This window comes from Lissotriton vulgaris, chromosome 11 (assembly GCF_964263255.1).
Source record: "Lissotriton vulgaris chromosome 11, aLisVul1.2, whole genome shotgun sequence".
Lineage (NCBI taxonomy): Eukaryota > Metazoa > Chordata > Amphibia > Caudata > Salamandridae > Lissotriton > Lissotriton vulgaris.
Genome location: NC_141699.1, coordinates 910,872,602 through 910,889,031, shown reverse-complemented (window position 1 = coordinate 910,889,031; position 16,430 = coordinate 910,872,602). Strand labels below are relative to the sequence as shown.

Genomic DNA, 16,430 nt, shown 5'->3' with positions numbered 1-16,430 from the left:
ACAGAATCGCTAATTGGTATCTTGATACATATGGCCCTTAGTGGCATGCTCCAATGTTAGAATTGGTCAAATGGCATGCATATCACAAGCGAACACATCTGCCACACTCGCTTTCCACCTGCAATCCATCCGAGTTTATATTCAAAATTAGTATTGTGACCTGAGCCCCACCAGTATTTTTGTGAACCTACCTCCCATGCCCCTAGAACTAGAAGCATGTCCTATGAGAAGAACAACCAATAATATTGTGCTTTTAAGCTCTGCATCTAAGTCTTTTATGGGTGAATTAATAAATGTTGTTACTTCCATCATGGGGATCCAGAATTATCTTTAAAAACTGCTGAAGCAAAACAAAAAGTCACCAAAAGAGGGGGGTTCACCAACCAACACTCCGGGAACATAAACATATGTCACAGACTTTGATTTTGGGAATCAACGTCATGCAGATTAAACCAACGCAATAATCTATGGGTGTTCCAGGAGGCTATCATCAAAAGCCTCCTTCCGGCATGATGTTTTAGGAATAAATGGAAAAGCCGCAGGGTGTCATATTTGCTGTACCTCTTTCCAAAATTAAACATTTAACTTTCATTATTCTTGTCCTCAAATTTCAGGGCCTGATTCACAATGGTAAATTTACACTCTGTGTAAGTATAAAAATATTTGCCATTCGAAAAGATTTTTTATAGTAGTATCTTTATGGGTGTGGAATCTCCACACATAAAAAGATAGGTCTTTTTATGTACTGAGACTCCGCACTCCTAAAGGTACTGCTCATAAAACCCTTTGTGAATAGCAAACAATCGTAAACTTACAAAAAAGTGTTAATTTAACTTAGTGAATCAGGCCCTTAGTGTTGCACTTAGTTAAACTTGACGAATATGATCATTCTCATGATCTTTTCCATGCTGATGAAAAAAAAAAACATAATACTTACGAATTTCACAGTTAACACCAACCCAACCGTGTGCACAGTGGCAGGTGTAGCCATTGGGCTGATCTACGCATGTCCCAGAATGATGGCAAGGGCTGCTGTCACATTCATTGACGTCAATGTCACAGTCTTCTCCTGCAATGGAAGATAAAATAATGTAATTAACATTAAGATGCTGTGATTTCCTACTCTCCAATATTTGCCGGGCTGTGCATATTTTCAATACAAATCATATTACAAAACACAACACAGCTTATGAAAATTCGTGCTTCTCTCCTGAAGATTTAAGCCAGAATTATTAATTTTTCATAGGTTAAATTAACGAAAAAAGCGATTTTATTTAAAGGAATATAGAATGCAAACCTTTCTCAAGGAGACAGTCTACCCCTCAACCTTTAACAAGCATTGGACTTGGTAGAGTATCTGGTGGGGTAACCTGAGATAGGTCAGCTTTGTTTTACTTTACTTTGAAATATGCAGACTTTGACCCATTGGATGAGAATCACTTGGCTTAAGGAAGAGAACGCTTTTACAGTACCTGTCAGTTTCGCTTGAAAGATATGATCTACCTAGCATATGGGCTAATAATCAGATGTCCAGGAACTAAAAATGTGCACAGGTCACCTTGAATTTAAAGGAACCATCTTATTGAAGGATGTCAGAGCACTTCACTCCCTGAAACATTTTCATCATATCCGTGGTTGTTATTTTGAACTTTAGGCACAAAGGAGTCGAATTGAACTAGGTCTGCGGAGGAGTCTTGAATGTATGCACTTTTGCTGAAGAAAATATAGTCCGACAAAAATATTGCCAATATATCGACTACTAAGGTATTGTGAAGGTATATAAATTTACTGTCATTGACTCTTCCTATATGTACCTTGATGATATTTATATCTTCCAGGTATAAGGATGTAGGATTTAAGAATAGTACATCTATACTTATTCGTTTAACAGTTGTATATAAGACCAAGGACCGAGAGACATGAAGGCACTTAGAAAAGAACAACAATAACCCCGGGTTTACAGGGAACACAACCCAGATGTTTGAGAGGGCTGGTTTAGCCCTATTTCTGGAACAGAAGCCAGATTGATTGGTGTCCAGGATCCAGTATACTTTTGGGTTCGAGGTGGGATTAGAGCTGGGAAGTGACCACTTTCTACATAATTTTAGAGATTCAGGGAAAGTCAGGGGTGTGCAATTTAAAAGTGTCTTTTTTTTCAAGATAGGGGTGACAATGGAGTGTTCACAGGTGAGGGAAACTCCCTTAGCTGGAGACATCTGTTTATGACTGCAGTTATGGTGGGAGCAAGAAAAACGGCATGTTTATCAGTAGGGTCAGTGGGGCAGGGTCACCTGGTCTCTAGATAGGGTTGGGGCTTAGCAGCAAGGAGCTGGTTGGGTTTGTACTGTTTTTGAGAATTCAAACATATGAGGCTTTACGTCTCTAGGTGAAGTCTGAGAAGTGCATGTGGGGACGAGGAGCCTGAAGATGATTGTGCATCTGATGTTTAATACTTTTTCAATAAAGAAGGAGCCTTGGGTATTGCAAAACTCCTTGGGGGGTGTATAGTGGCCGTGGTGAATAGAGGTTCAGTGAACTTTAGGAACACTTTACAGAGTTTGCTAGGCCTTCTGTTGGCTTCAAAATGTTTTTTTGCACTGAAGATAGTGCTGTGGTTGGAGGTCCTGGGATATTAAGTGCCTGAGAAAATACATGTGAGGACAATATATGCCATACAGATTCTAGTTGGTGGGCTTGCTGTTTGAGATGTTTAAGAGACTTTGAGTACCAAGGATTTAGCGCCAGGACACCCCAGGGTAATCGTGCACTCTACAAGTGTGATTAACATAACATAACATTGTGTCTTCCCCTGTTAGTGCCATTCGTTAGGGTGAGCAAGTCTCCAGGGGTTTGAAGAGGGCAGTGTGGGCACATTAAAAAATGTAGGTGTTAGAGGTATTGGTGGGGACGATAGTTAGGTGTTCAGGCTGGATTTGAAGGCTTGGAAATGAAGTTTATTTCTCTGAGCAGAGAAATTGGGGGTATTGCTAGCTCTGCTATAATAGTAATGTGGGGATTGGTCTTAAAGGAAACCACATGATGGTCAGACCAGCTGACATGGGAGATTGTGAGGTTAGATGTTTGAAGGCCATCCTATACCACTGTGCCTAGGACACATCCCTTGATATGAAAGTGGGAAGTAGTTGGGACTTCATGCCAAAACGTTAGTATGTTTTAGAGGATTTTTTGCACCTGAGAATTGGATTGGTCTGCAGGCCAGATGTTGAACTTTCCAGTGATCTGGAGATGCTTTAAAGTTACAAGAGTAGTATGGAAACTTCGACAAAGAAATTATGTGCTGGCTCAGGCACTAGCATTTATTGGTTTTGAGAGTGTTGGTAGGTTAAGTTTAAAAAGATATGCGCAAGGCTCAAAGACGCGAAAAGGAGTTGATGGAGGTAGTTTATTGATAAGGAATTTTCTCTTGTGAATTATAGCTGTACCTCCCCCTTTTGCCTGTTGCCTTTTGGTTTAGGCTATATTAAAGGTTTATGGAACAAGGATTTCGAAATAGCAATTGGAAGATTCAGTATACCAGGTTTCTGTGATTAGGATGCTGTCGGCGGCAATGTCTGTCATGAGAATATGACGGTGCTTGACAGCGAGCCTAGCATTAATTAGGCAGCATTCACCATTGTCAGGTTTTCAAGCAGCTAGGTTGGGCATGCATTAACAGGGTCAAATGGTTTGGTTTTAGGATAGTACAGCACTTTATAGTCTTGCCAGCAGTCTCATTTACAGAAAAGCTCAAAATATGCAGATAGGTGGGTCTACCATGGAGTTTTAGCCAGTGATCACAAGCAGAGTCTAATACTCAGGTCCAGGTTCCTCAAGGTACTAATACTTCCAAACAGGTATGAGCCATTAGCATCTTTGGCCCTGTAGGTAGACCCCCCTCAGGCCAGATACCTTTGAGGGAGGGGGCCATAAATGAGACATGTGAGAAGGTCAAGCCTGCTCAAAAATGTCCTCCTGGCACCATTAGCAGTAGAGTGGGGCCACTGCGAGTGAAGTCCTATCTCTTTACCTTCTTTTCTAATAAAAAGATACTTCCTTCATTTACTGGCAGGGGACATGTTCAATGGTACCCACCGTAAACTGACATTTACTCCATGGCAATGGCACTAGATTAGTTGGTTCTAGAGGCAATCTGTCCCCCTACCCGATGTTTGTTCCCTAGGCAGTTGCCTAGTATTATCATGCTGCAGTACCAGCTCAGTGTCCAAACCCATATGATTGCCAGCCTCAACACAGGCGTGTCAACCCATTTCAGACATTTCGAAACTGAACTCACTTTTTTGTGAATATGACCTGTGCTCCCCAATTTTATTATTATTTTTTACAGTTTTATATGGCGCAAACTAGACTGGAGACATTGGGTATCAGAGCACTTTACATGAGCACCAGTTTCGTTACAAGTGGACACATTAATTTTTGTTAGGCATGGGGAGATTTAGTGATTTGCCCAGAATCACAGGATGTTGAGCGTCGTTGCTGAGACTCAAACACGGTTCCCCAGCTTGGAGGTCGACCGCTCTAATCGTAAGGCTACATTCTCTCCCCTCTCCCCAACTATTCAGCTGCAGCACATAGAAAGGTTGTTACACAGAAATAAAGCTACATCTAATGTTCTAAAATATTTTTATATTCTATACACATGAAACAATTACTTCCACGTACGATTTTCTTTCATGACCCACTAGGAGCTCAACACTTTAAAAACGTCACCACAATGGAAATATAATCAAAGGAGAAATGGATTGATGAAGAGATAACCTGAACAAAAGGCTGCGAGCTCCATGTTTGCCCAAGGACAATACTAATTATACTGTTCAAATAGGTGTCTTTCTGAATGTCTTCTGATTTATGCACATTTTGGAAAGAGTGCTACTTTGATTTCACTCCACTATGTACAAAGCATTTAAAAAAAGAAGAGCAAATGTCTTAATTTTTCTCTAGTCCAAATCTCTCCACTTATTCTTAAAAATGTTGATTTCAATCTCTGAGACATACAGCCTTTTCTGAGAAACCTACTATGCAATTCCACTAACATTATTTTCTTGAGGTGAAAACACTATACTTCACGCCACTTCAATAAGTAACTATGAAAAACTCCTGTTTGCCATACAACAAGGCATTCAGAAAGGGACTCAAACTATGCAAAAAAATGTAAATTTGTGCACACACATATTAAGTTGCTTGGGTATCACTTTTAAGACAACAGCACTGCCTCCGACCCCAAGAAGGTCGTTGATATTAAGGTAGCCACTGCACCGTAATCCTCCTTGTAAATGAAGACTCTCTAGAAATGGTCACCTACTGCGGTAGGTTCAACAAAACCCTGATCCCTCTCAATGGCCCTCTCATTGGCCCTCTCATACAACTGCTGAAGTAAAACATGCTGTTGTCATGGGATCAAGAACTGGAAAGATGCCCTATCAAAATCCCTGAAATTCTATGACCAATCCAAAAAAGACTTAAATGGATGGTGATGCCAGCCCTATTGGTTTGGACGACTGCTCAAAGATAACCTCATATCAATAAGGAGGCCTTAGAAGTCCTGTTGGCGTGTCTTCATTTTCGCCAATCCTACACAGTAGATCCTTCCAGGATTCAACCACCCACAAGCCCACACTTTCCTTTATTTTAAAGCGCATTGTAACAGTTATGACTTTGGATCAAGAATTAGATCTTGCAAAAGCATGGACAATTGTTCCAAGCTTCCTTAAATCAGGATCTGGCAATCCTGCAGACTGCTTGTCAAGATATCACTATCTTACGACTGAACAAGAATTAGCCCAATCTAAAGAAACAGAAGTATGTCTGGCACCTAGTGGAGAGTTCACAACCTCTCCCCATCTCACTGGATGTTGTTTTGAACAGGCTGAGGAAAATGGTGCTTGCAAGCGACTAAGAATGAGACGTGGGGAAGGGTTACAAAGGGACTGTCCCAGCACACATCTAATGCAAAAACACTCTGATGGACTAACACCCCATGTGGCTGGATTTGGCAGTTGCTGCTGATGGGTTATGTCTAAAGGGCACAGGACTGGTGCTGCCTTCTTGTTTGGTTCCAATGACTATGCAATTTTTCCATGTAGTCGCGGTGTCAATACTAAGTGAGGACCCAGTTTTCCAAGCTGATTTTTTATGTTAACTTCATTTCTTCTGTCTTGATGTGATAGCTTCTTGACAAGGAGGGCAGCAAGTAGTAGAATGAGGTGCATTCCAATGCCCACTGAGGAATGTACTGTGTGCCCACCCTGTTTGCAATGCTGTTGCACCAGTAATCTGTTTTTCTCTTCAAGAAGACACTAGCAGCAGTTAGGACTGATTCTATGTGAAAGGTGATTTGTAGACACTGACAACTCTAGTGACAGAGAACAAGAAACAGTAATCAAGAGTAATGTTTGCAATGTTGGAGAGCCCTAATTGCAACTGGGCTGGGACGTGCATATTAGGAGTAGGGGTGTACTCAGGATCACCCTTAGCCTGTTCGGGATGTGACGTTTCAAAGAAATAAAAGGAGCCTGTCTTCCGGCGCGGGCAGTTTAGAACATTTTTTTCATGCAATTGCCCCCCGCGAGCCAGGCCTCAATGGCCTTATAACTCTACCGACAAGGCCAGTGCAGCCCTGCCTGCAGGTGGGCCGCTGCCTCTATGAGGCAGCCCACAACAGACAAATCCCGACAACCTGCGACCTCTGCTTCCCTCTGAACACAAATCGGTGCATTTTCTCCCACGTGGCTAGACCCGCTCAACCTCGCGGACATCTGGATGACTCCGGCTGACAGCACATGCCTGCGACCTGCTCTCTCCCTTGCAGCAAGACTCTGCCCACTCTCGCTACTTTCTGACCAGCTCCTGCTCCTAGAGTCAAGGAGGCCCACCATCCTGGTAGATGCGGCGCAGTCGCTGTTTCCTCATATGGCATCCTGCTCCTGCACGCTGGTCCATTGAAGGGCTTGGTCCTGGCGGACCTCTATTTGCAGCCTTCCCTTTCATGTGGTGCTTACCCACAACAACTAGAGCACCAGAGGGCCCCATTCACTGTACTTAGGCCTAACCAGAAATTGTTGCTCCTTTCCTGGACTGCATCCCCAACCCTGTTACGAGGAGGTCACTATGACCTTTCTAAGCTCCTTTTCTCAACCACTGCTTTGTCTGAGTGCACCCCTGCTGTTCTTGGGAGGGCATCCTGGCCGCCATGGCAGGCATTCTCACAACAGAACCTTTTGCGCTCACAGGGCCCCTTCCATTTAGATCGCGTGGTGAAAGGTGTTGGTTGAACGCCTTGAACTGTATTTTATAGCAACTGGCGTTAGAATGGAGAGGAAGCAAGAACTTCTCCTTCACCTTGAAGCGGCTGTAATCCACAAACAATTGCGCACATTGGAGGAACCTGGACCCGCTCACGCTTACACCACGATGATCACAACCCTACTGACTGGCCAGTTGTCCAGCAAGAGGAAATACCTAGATGGCCTTCAAGAAGGCAAAGCATTTTGTTAAAGTGTGTCGTTCTAGCAAGTAGAAGCACACCAACTCAAGGAGAACGGTAATCACCATCACCGAATAGGGAGCCAGTTTGGACTACAATGAACTGGTAGCATTGGCTGATGATGACTTGGCAGTGGCAGTCCATTCAACCTTCAATGTTGAAAGGACAGGCCCCAATATGTGTTCCCCGCCTGCCTGCATGGTCAGGTTGATGAAGCTCTCAGATATAAACAATTTAGGTGCATCAATCAACGTCATAGCTGGAGACGTCCATTAGAAACTGGCACCAAAACCTGTGTTTCTCTTCATAAATGTGAAAGTCTGCTCATAGTCAGATGAGACTGATAAAAATGAAAGGACATTTCACAGCCAGCATCACCCATGACCAACAGACTCTGTGACCATTTACGTATCTTCCAATGGACTTGGCACACTCCTCATCTGTTGTAGCACCAAAAACCTCCAGTTGGTTCATATTACCCTCTAAGTACACACTGGTTTGCTAGACAACACACTCAGTGAATTTCAGGATGTTTAAGGGCATTGCTGTCTCAAGCCACGTTAATCTCCCTACACATTGAAAGCACAGTTTAACTGGTAGCCTTTCGTCTCGGCAGAGTGACCTTTCACTGCACAAAAGTAGAGGCAGAACTGAAAAAACTCACAGGTGCAGACAATATTTAAAAAGTAAATGGTCCCACACCCTGGGTTTCCCCCATTTTAGTCACCACGGAATCCCAAAAAAGAGGCTACATCTGGATATGTGTAGATATGAGTCTCCCCAAAGTGGCCATAAAATGCAAGCAGCTTCTATAGCCCAGAGTCCCTGACATGCAGGGGGGGACTCAGCTAGGCAGCCTAGTTTTCCAAAGTAGACCTACATGCCCACTATAATGAACTGCTTTCCCCCCCACCTCGAGTTACATTACAACCATCTCGACCCATATGGGTTTCCGAGATACAAAAGGCTTAATTTTGGCATCCAAAGTGTCGCTGAGGTGTTCCAGAATACAATCAGCAAGGTTTTGAGTGGCCTTCCTGGAAACGTGAGCAACAACATCCTACTCTACGCTGCCTCATCGGGAAAACATAAAAAGAGACTAAGGAAGGTGCTATAGTTACTACGTGACTGTGGTCTGACCCTGCACTGAGAGAAATTTGAGTTTTTCCAGACCATCATCAGTTTCTATGACTATGTTTTCTTGGGTGTAGGTGTTGCCCTGGTCGTGGATAAGGTCCGAGACGTCAAATCGGCACCCTGTCCGTCCGCTTCGTCTGAAGTCAAGTGCTTCCTTGACATGGCGGTGAACTATTGTGGGCGGTTCATCAAGAACTTCACGATGCTTATCTTGGCCCTTCAGGAGCTCAACAAGACTGCCTCCACTTTGACGTTGGGATTGCAACAAGAACTTGCATTTCAGAAGACAAAAGATACCTTCTCTGCCAATACAACATTGGTATATTTGAACCTGGCAAGGGACGCCAAAATTGCCATAGATGCCAGCCCCACAGGCCTTGGAGCGGTTTTGACCCAAGAGCAAGACTGCAGAGAGAGGGCACCAGTCAAATATGCTAGCTGGGAACTGACCCCGACGGAGAAGAGGTACTCTGAGATCAAACGTGACTCCATTGCCATTCACCTCTATGTCGATGACAATACATTTGTGGTTCACACCAACCACAAACCCTTCATGCCGCTCTTCCAAGGAACCTCGCTAATGCCCCTGCCCGCATTGAGAAATGAGTGCTGCAGCTTCTAGAACAGTTCTTCAAAGTCGAGTACAAGTCCAGCTCCAACAACCCAGCCAAATATTTATCCAGACACCCTAGAGATAAAACGCCACATGAGTAATGTGAGGCTCAAAAAACTGAAGAGTGCTACCACTACAGAACGGTCCCACACGAGGCCACTGACAGTAGACAAGAAAGTAGATGCTCTCTGTAGTATGGATTGTGAGACACCCTCAAGGTTCACTGGGGGAAAGATCCGAATGGTCCTAATGGTGATGTACAAGGTACGGATGAGGTTGTCACTGATAGTAGTGGATGTGTGCTGAGAGACCACAGAATTGTTATGCCACACAGTCTTACTGCACAAGCCATAGAACTAGCCAATGCAAGCCACCAAGGCATAGTGAAAATGAAGGGGCACCTCATGCAGAGAGTGTGGTTTCCTCTTTTAGATGAATGAGTTGAGACAGTCATACCAGGTCCAGCTCTCCATGTTCTGCTGCATCACTCTTGCTCCTGTCTTCTCCTTCTTTTTCTCCATTTTTTTGTGCTTTCTCCTTGCTTTCATCCGAATTTCACTGCTTTCTCCTTGTGTTTCCCTCGTTTTCACTGCTTTCTCTTTGTCTTTCCCCCCCTGTTTTCCCAATGTCTTCTCCTTGCTTTCACTGCTTTCTCTTTGCTTTTCCCCCAGGTTTTGGAGTGCCATCCCCTTGCTTTACACTTGTTTTCACTGCTTTCTCCTTACTCCCCCCCCCCCATATTTTGTGTGCTTTCTTCTTCTTTTCCCTCGTTTTCATTGTTTTCTCATTGATTTCTTCCTCATTGCACCTGCCTACTGCCCGTTTTACCACATCCCGAATAGCCCCACCCACTGCCTCTGAGTGTCGCTCCCTCCTCCCATGACCTACTTAATGGAGGCCTCAGCAAGACACCATTGAGCAGGTCCCAGGCTCAACTCTCCACATGCTGCTGCATCGCTCTTGCTCATATCTTCTCCTTCCTTTGTCCCTGTTTCTTTTTAGTACTTTCTCCTTGCTTTTTCCTAATTTTTACTGCTTTCTCCTTGATTTTCCCTCATTTTCACTGCTTTCTCCTTGCTTTTTACCCCATTTTTTGAGTAACTTTTCCTTGCTTTTCCCTTGGTTTCACTGCTTTCTCCTTGCTTTTCCCCCTGTTTTTTGAGTGCTTTCTCCCTGCTTTTCCCTAGTTTTATTGCTTTCGTCTTGTTTTCCCCTCATTGCTGCTCCCGCCTGCCACCTGTTTTTTCCTCCTCCTTTCTAGCTCCACCCACCGCCTCTGAGTGCCCCTCCCTTCTTTTCCCAGGACCTACTTAATAGAGGCCATAGCACAACCCCATTGAGCAGGTTCCAGGCCCAGCTCTCCCTGTGCTGATGCATCACTCTTTCTCCGGTCTTCTCCTTGCTTTTACCCAATTTTTAAAGGCTTTCTTCCTGCTTTTTCCCTAATTTTCACAGCTTTTCTCTTGTTTTCACTGCTTTATCCTTGCTTTTTCCTTTGTTTTGTGAGTACCATCTCCATGCTTCTCCCTCGTTTTCACTGCTTCCTCCTTGCCTTTTCCCTCCTATTTCTCAGTGCCAGCTCCTTGATTTACCCTAGTTTTCACTGCTTTCTCACTCGTTTTTTGAGTGCCTTCTCCTTTCTTTTCCCTCACTTTCACCGTTTCCTTGTTGCTTTTTCCAAATTTTTTCATTCCTTTCTCCTTGATTTTTATTCTAACCTTCAAATGATCTCAGCAAGAAGCCAGTGCCTGGATACCCTCACGGGTGAATAGCTGTGCTCTACAAATCTGAGTTGATTGAGTGATGATACAAAGCTGCATACCTTGACACACCACTCGCCCAGCAGACCCACCTGCGCCCATCAGCACCGAAAAGGGACCAAGTTAACTATGGGAATGCACCAGCCTTGACTTTGTGTTTCTGCTGGATAGATGGCATATGTTGGTCATGGTGGATGACTATTCCAAGTACCTAGAAATTGAGATAGTCTCAACCACCACCGCCAGTGAAGTGAGTCCCAAAATTGAAAAAATAATGGCCACTCATGGCATCATCAAGGAGCTTTGGACAGATGATGGGCTGCCATTCCAAGGCCAGGAATTTGCACACTACCTCCAATCATGGGGAATACACCACCGGAAGGTTTCTCCCTAGAAGCCCCAAGCCAATAGGGAGGTAGAACAGTTCATGCACCAATAATCCAGATCACACACCGTGGAGAAGTGTGGCTCAATGCTTAGAGTGGCAGACCTTGATGCAGAACGCTGGCCAGGGACCAGGGTTCGATTCCTGCCTCGGCGGGTTTCGGGCTTAAATTCCTCTGACCGGATATTCTCGCCTCAGTGCCGATTCTAAGCATGGGTCCCACGCTGCAACTCTGGGCAATAGCTTGCTTAGTCTCCACAAAGGCCCCTGATACACAAGGGATGCCTGGTTTCACCATGGGATGCCCAGGAGTGGACACCCCACAAGGAAAAGCCAGGAGGGGTTCCCTTGTGGTAGGAGTACAAGCGCCGGGATGCCTCCGGGTCACTGTTCGCGCTATACAAATACGCCACATTTACATTTACAGAAACCCCACTTGAGAGGGCATACTTGTTCCTGCTGGAATATTGACAGACACCCCACACAACCACATGGGAAGCCCCAACCACCGTTTACTTGAGGCAGTTGGAGCATGAAAGTCTTCCCTACCATCCCAGATGGGAGTCATAGACAATGGATGATACCAAGATTTTGGACAGGAGAGGTATATCAAATAAGCGCTGCAATCTCATGCAGAGGTCTCAACAGTCAACATTCAAAATGGAGAAGCCATACTTATCAAAAACAGGAACTCTGGCAGCAAGTTTCGATTTCCATTTGAGCCGCAACCTTGGAAGGTAACTCAAAGCAATGGAATCATGATCAAAGCCACACGCAGGGGGAGGAAGTCAAGAGAAATGTCTCCTTCTTCAAGAAATATAGTGATACACCACACCAGGAGACCGTGGATAATCAAATTGAGGGCACCCTTGGTGACCAAGAAGAATGTAAATCTGATGCAGGCACCAGTGACTGAGCACCCCCATCCCTGAGGAATTTGCTGACTTAACCTGAACATGAGGACACGTTCAAAAAGCTGAAAATGAAAACACGTCAAAAAGCCCCCAGGGTCTGATGGAGTGCTCCACAGAGGGTAACTTTCCATTTTCCCTGAAAACATGAACTGTTTAGATCCTGCTCAACATGGGTTTCGGCCCTACCATTGTACAGAATCTGCCTTATTGGTGACAATGGAAGAGATCAGAGCTATTGTGGACAGAGGAGATAATGCGGCCTTGATCCTTTTGGATCTTTCGGCCTCATTCAATAAGGTTGACCACTTCTGTCTGGTAAACTGCTTAGAAAAGATAGGCATTAAAGGGTGTGCCCTCAAATTAATAAAAAAAAATCTGCAATATGTGACCTTATTTAATACTTGCATCACCTCTTTAGGTGAATTAGCTCAATCCTGTGGGTTCTCTGTATTTTTTTATGCCAATGATACCCAAGTAGCTGTATTGGTGTCTGCTGAACCCGATAAAATGGCCAAAGATTTCATAATATGTATGACAAGGATCACAAACTGGGTGTAGAAGATTTTTTTTTTATTGAATTCTGAAAAAACAGAGGTACTGCTATTTGGCAAAGGTCCCTCATTCTGGAATTCTTCTAAGTGGCCACCCAGTCTTGGGCCCCTTCCACTTCCTGTTCAGAAAGATAGAAGTTTGGGGGTCATTTTTGGCTCAAATCGTACCTTCATTGACCACTATAAGCAGGTCAAATCATCCTGTTTCCTCGTGTTAAAAATGTTAAAGAAAATCTTGCCTTGACTTCCCATGGAGCTCAGGAAAACAGTTATCTTAGCTCTTGGTATATCTAAAATAGATTACTGTACTGCTCGCTATGTGGGTTCACAATCATGCCCTCTCAACAAGTTGCAAACCCTCCAAAACGTGCCAGCAAGAGTGCTGAAAAATCTTCCCAAATCATACTTAGCCTCAAAAGCCATTAAAGATCTTCATTGGCTGCCCATTAGGGTAAGGATAACATTTATAGCTCTATGATGTGCCCATAAGGTTCAACATCAAGTTAGGCCTCGCCTCATTCAGGATGTTTTTAAATGGTGCGTCCCTTCTCGTACTCTGAGGTCTATTAATGCTAGGCAGGTGTGTGTGCCCAGAATAAAAATATGTCATTGGGGAGGAAGAAGTTTCTCCTATTCGACTGCTACTTGGTGGAATTCTTTACCCACTAATCTTAGTGGTCAGCCTAATCTATTGCAGTTCAGTAAGGAATTGAAAACGTTTTTGTTTAGTACCATAGTCTAATAGTTATTTTAGCTGCTGCAAGATCCTTTTGTTTTTGGTTATCTCATGCTTTCAGGTACAAATGACAATTGTGCCAAGAAGCCTCTTTGGTAATAATATTAATAATCCACATTTGTAAAGCGCACAATCACCCGTTAGGGTCTCTAGGCGCTGGGGGCCGTCGGGAAGATTAAGCAAGCTATTGCCCAGAGTCACATGGTGCTGGGCTAACCTGCCGCCGGAGCCGGGGATCGAACCGTGATTCCCAGATTCCGGAGTCAGTCGCCCTGGCCGCGGTGCCACACCTCTATAAATACATTAACATAGCATAACATAATGTGGACAAGGAGGACTCTACAGCCAAGGAAGAAACTCGACAACATCCTGTTGGCTGAAAGACTTTCGAACCTGAAAGTTGGCACTAGTCACAGCTAATATATCTATGTTTAAGTTTTGTTGTGGGTGGGTGAGGGATGTAATGTTGGGGAGCCCTATCTCCATATGGGATGGAATGTGCCCTTTGGAGGTGGGGTGTTTTGTGGTTGGACCTTGTGTTGAGGGTCACACTTTGCCTGTTTGGGACGTGACGTCTTAGAGAAATAAAAAGGGCGTGTCTTCCAGAGCGGGCAGTTTAAAACCTGCACCTAGGCTGCCTAATTGTGTTTTTCTTCCAGCCAGCGCCTCCTGCCAGCCAGGCCGTAGCAGCCCCACAACACTGTTAACCAGAGTGCAGTCAATATCGCAATTTTTGCCATGTTGTTGATTCAGAGAATCTTTGGGCACATCTCAAAGTAACAGGGCAGAACCTCAGAATTTCAGAGTTATGTTACATGCTGCCTTCCAATGCTATCAAATACTTTATAATGTGATTATTTTGACTCTGTTGTTTTTGCCATTTCTTTGGGGAGGGATGATGTGGCCACAGCCAAACCAATTTCGCCCTGCTGGGAGATTTCAATATTCACACTGAGGATAGCAATGTGGGTGCCTCCAACAGCCTTCTCCAGGATCTTGCCTGTTTGCAATGTGAACAAAAGGTCAAGGGCCCTGCCCATGAGAATGGGAACACCATTGACTTTGTTTTCAACAACTGCTTCAACCTACAGGTGCTGCAACCCATTCCAGTCATTTGTCAGATCCCTGCCTGATCCCCATCACCTTGCACCTTCCCTCCTCGCTCTGTGCCCCGCTCTGATCTAAGAACAAGGTCCAAACTAGATACTGAACTCTGGACTGCCAATCTCAAGAAGACCAAACCCGACTTGGGGAGCTTTTCTCTGGGGCAAACTCTAATTTTCATAATTGAATCATTCCTTCCTACAAAGACCCGCACAGGTTCACAGCAAACAAACAATTCTCCATGGTTCACCACTCATATGTTAGCACTCATGAAGCAGTGAAAAAAGTTTGAAAGGAAATTAAGGAAATAGTACGATGAATCGAGTAAGCGAAAATACTGGTAAGCAATCATGCTTTACCACTCATAGATCAGAGCCTCTCAAGTAACCTATTACACCACTAAAACTGAGAATGCCTCAACTCACCCAGGATGATCTTTTAAATTCTGAAATCACTCATAGAGGTGAAGACTGATTGTACACCCTTGGTACTTCAAGTCGCCTGCTACAATGAACTGGCTTCCTTCTTCTTTAACACAATCTGGGACATCTACTCGTCTTACCCTGACAAAAAAGAGACTAAGCCCCTCTCAGGTATACAACCCCTGATCTGCCAAGATAAAGGCCTATTTGCCTTCCTCCCAATCATTCCAAACCAACTTCTGACACTACTAAGCCAGGTTAAGTCAGGCCTCCCCCTTGATCCCGTTCCACTCCACAAACTAGAGCAAGGCTCTGAGAGCATCTTCCCAATCCTGGTAAAACTGTTGAATCTGTCACTATCCTCCTGTGCAGTCTCCCAACAATGGACTCATGAAGTGGTAAAACCACTGCTGAAGAAGCCGAACCTAGACACTTCGTGCCTGGGAAATTACATATCTATCTCCCTACTGCCGGGTGTATCAAAACTCCTGGAGAAACACGTAAGCCAACACTTCTCCCTCTTTCTGGAGTCTAACAATCTCCAACACCACACCCAAAAGGGTTTTAGACTGCAGCCCAGCACTAAGACTGCACTGCTAGCCATAACAGAAGAACTTAGGCAACTTTTGGACCAGGGAGGCTCAGCAGCATTCATCCTCCTGGATCTAAACGCAGCTTTTGATATAGTGGACCATATAACACTTATCCAGAGGATCGCTGAGGTAGGATAAGTGACAACGTGCTAAAACGGTTTACATCCTTCCTCGAAGGCAGAACATTCCAGGTACTGGACCAAACATGCCTCTTGGACAGCCTAGCCCTGAAATGAAAAGTACCACAGGGCTACCCTTTTTAACCTTTACATGCATTCCCTAGCAGAGTTAGTTAAATCTTTTGGCATGACCATAGTATCTTCCACAGACAATGTGCAATTAGTTGTATCTATGGCCCCTGAATACGACTCAAACTGTAACAGCATGTCCCCTGCTTAAAGGAGGTTACCAGCTGGATGGCCAATTGTCCCTCAAGCTAAAGAGTGACAAGACAGAGCTTATGCTGTTAGGCAACAACAAAACTAATAGGGAGTTACTCCCTGGCCAGAATGCCTTGGGGCTACACGGAGCCCGAAAAACAAAATAAAAAGTTTGGGTGTTTGGTGAGATGATACGCTTACAATCAAATCACAGGCCAACACACTAGTGGTGAAGTGCTTTGGAATATTCAGACCTCTAGGGAAAGTGTTAGATCTTCTGCCCCTCCTGTCACGAAGACTTATCAATCAGGCCCTGATTATCTCTTGATTGGCC

At 44.4% G+C, this 16,430-nt stretch overlaps 1 protein-coding gene across 1 annotated transcript in view; it reads right to left on the bottom strand.

Moving 5' to 3' along the window:
• Positions 1 to 581: 581 nt before the first annotated feature.
• The window catches only part of DNER (delta/notch like EGF repeat containing), a 1,176,744-nt gene continuing 1,160,895 nt past the window's right edge, over positions 582 to 16,430 (bottom strand). Inside the window, exons 11-12 of the mRNA XM_086942563.1 lie at positions 938 to 1,069; positions 582 to 643 (exon numbers count right to left, since the gene is read on the bottom strand). Coding sequence (XP_086798689.1) covers positions 582 to 643; positions 938 to 1,069 — 194 coding nt within the window. The remainder of the gene's footprint in view (positions 644 to 937; positions 1,070 to 16,430) is intronic.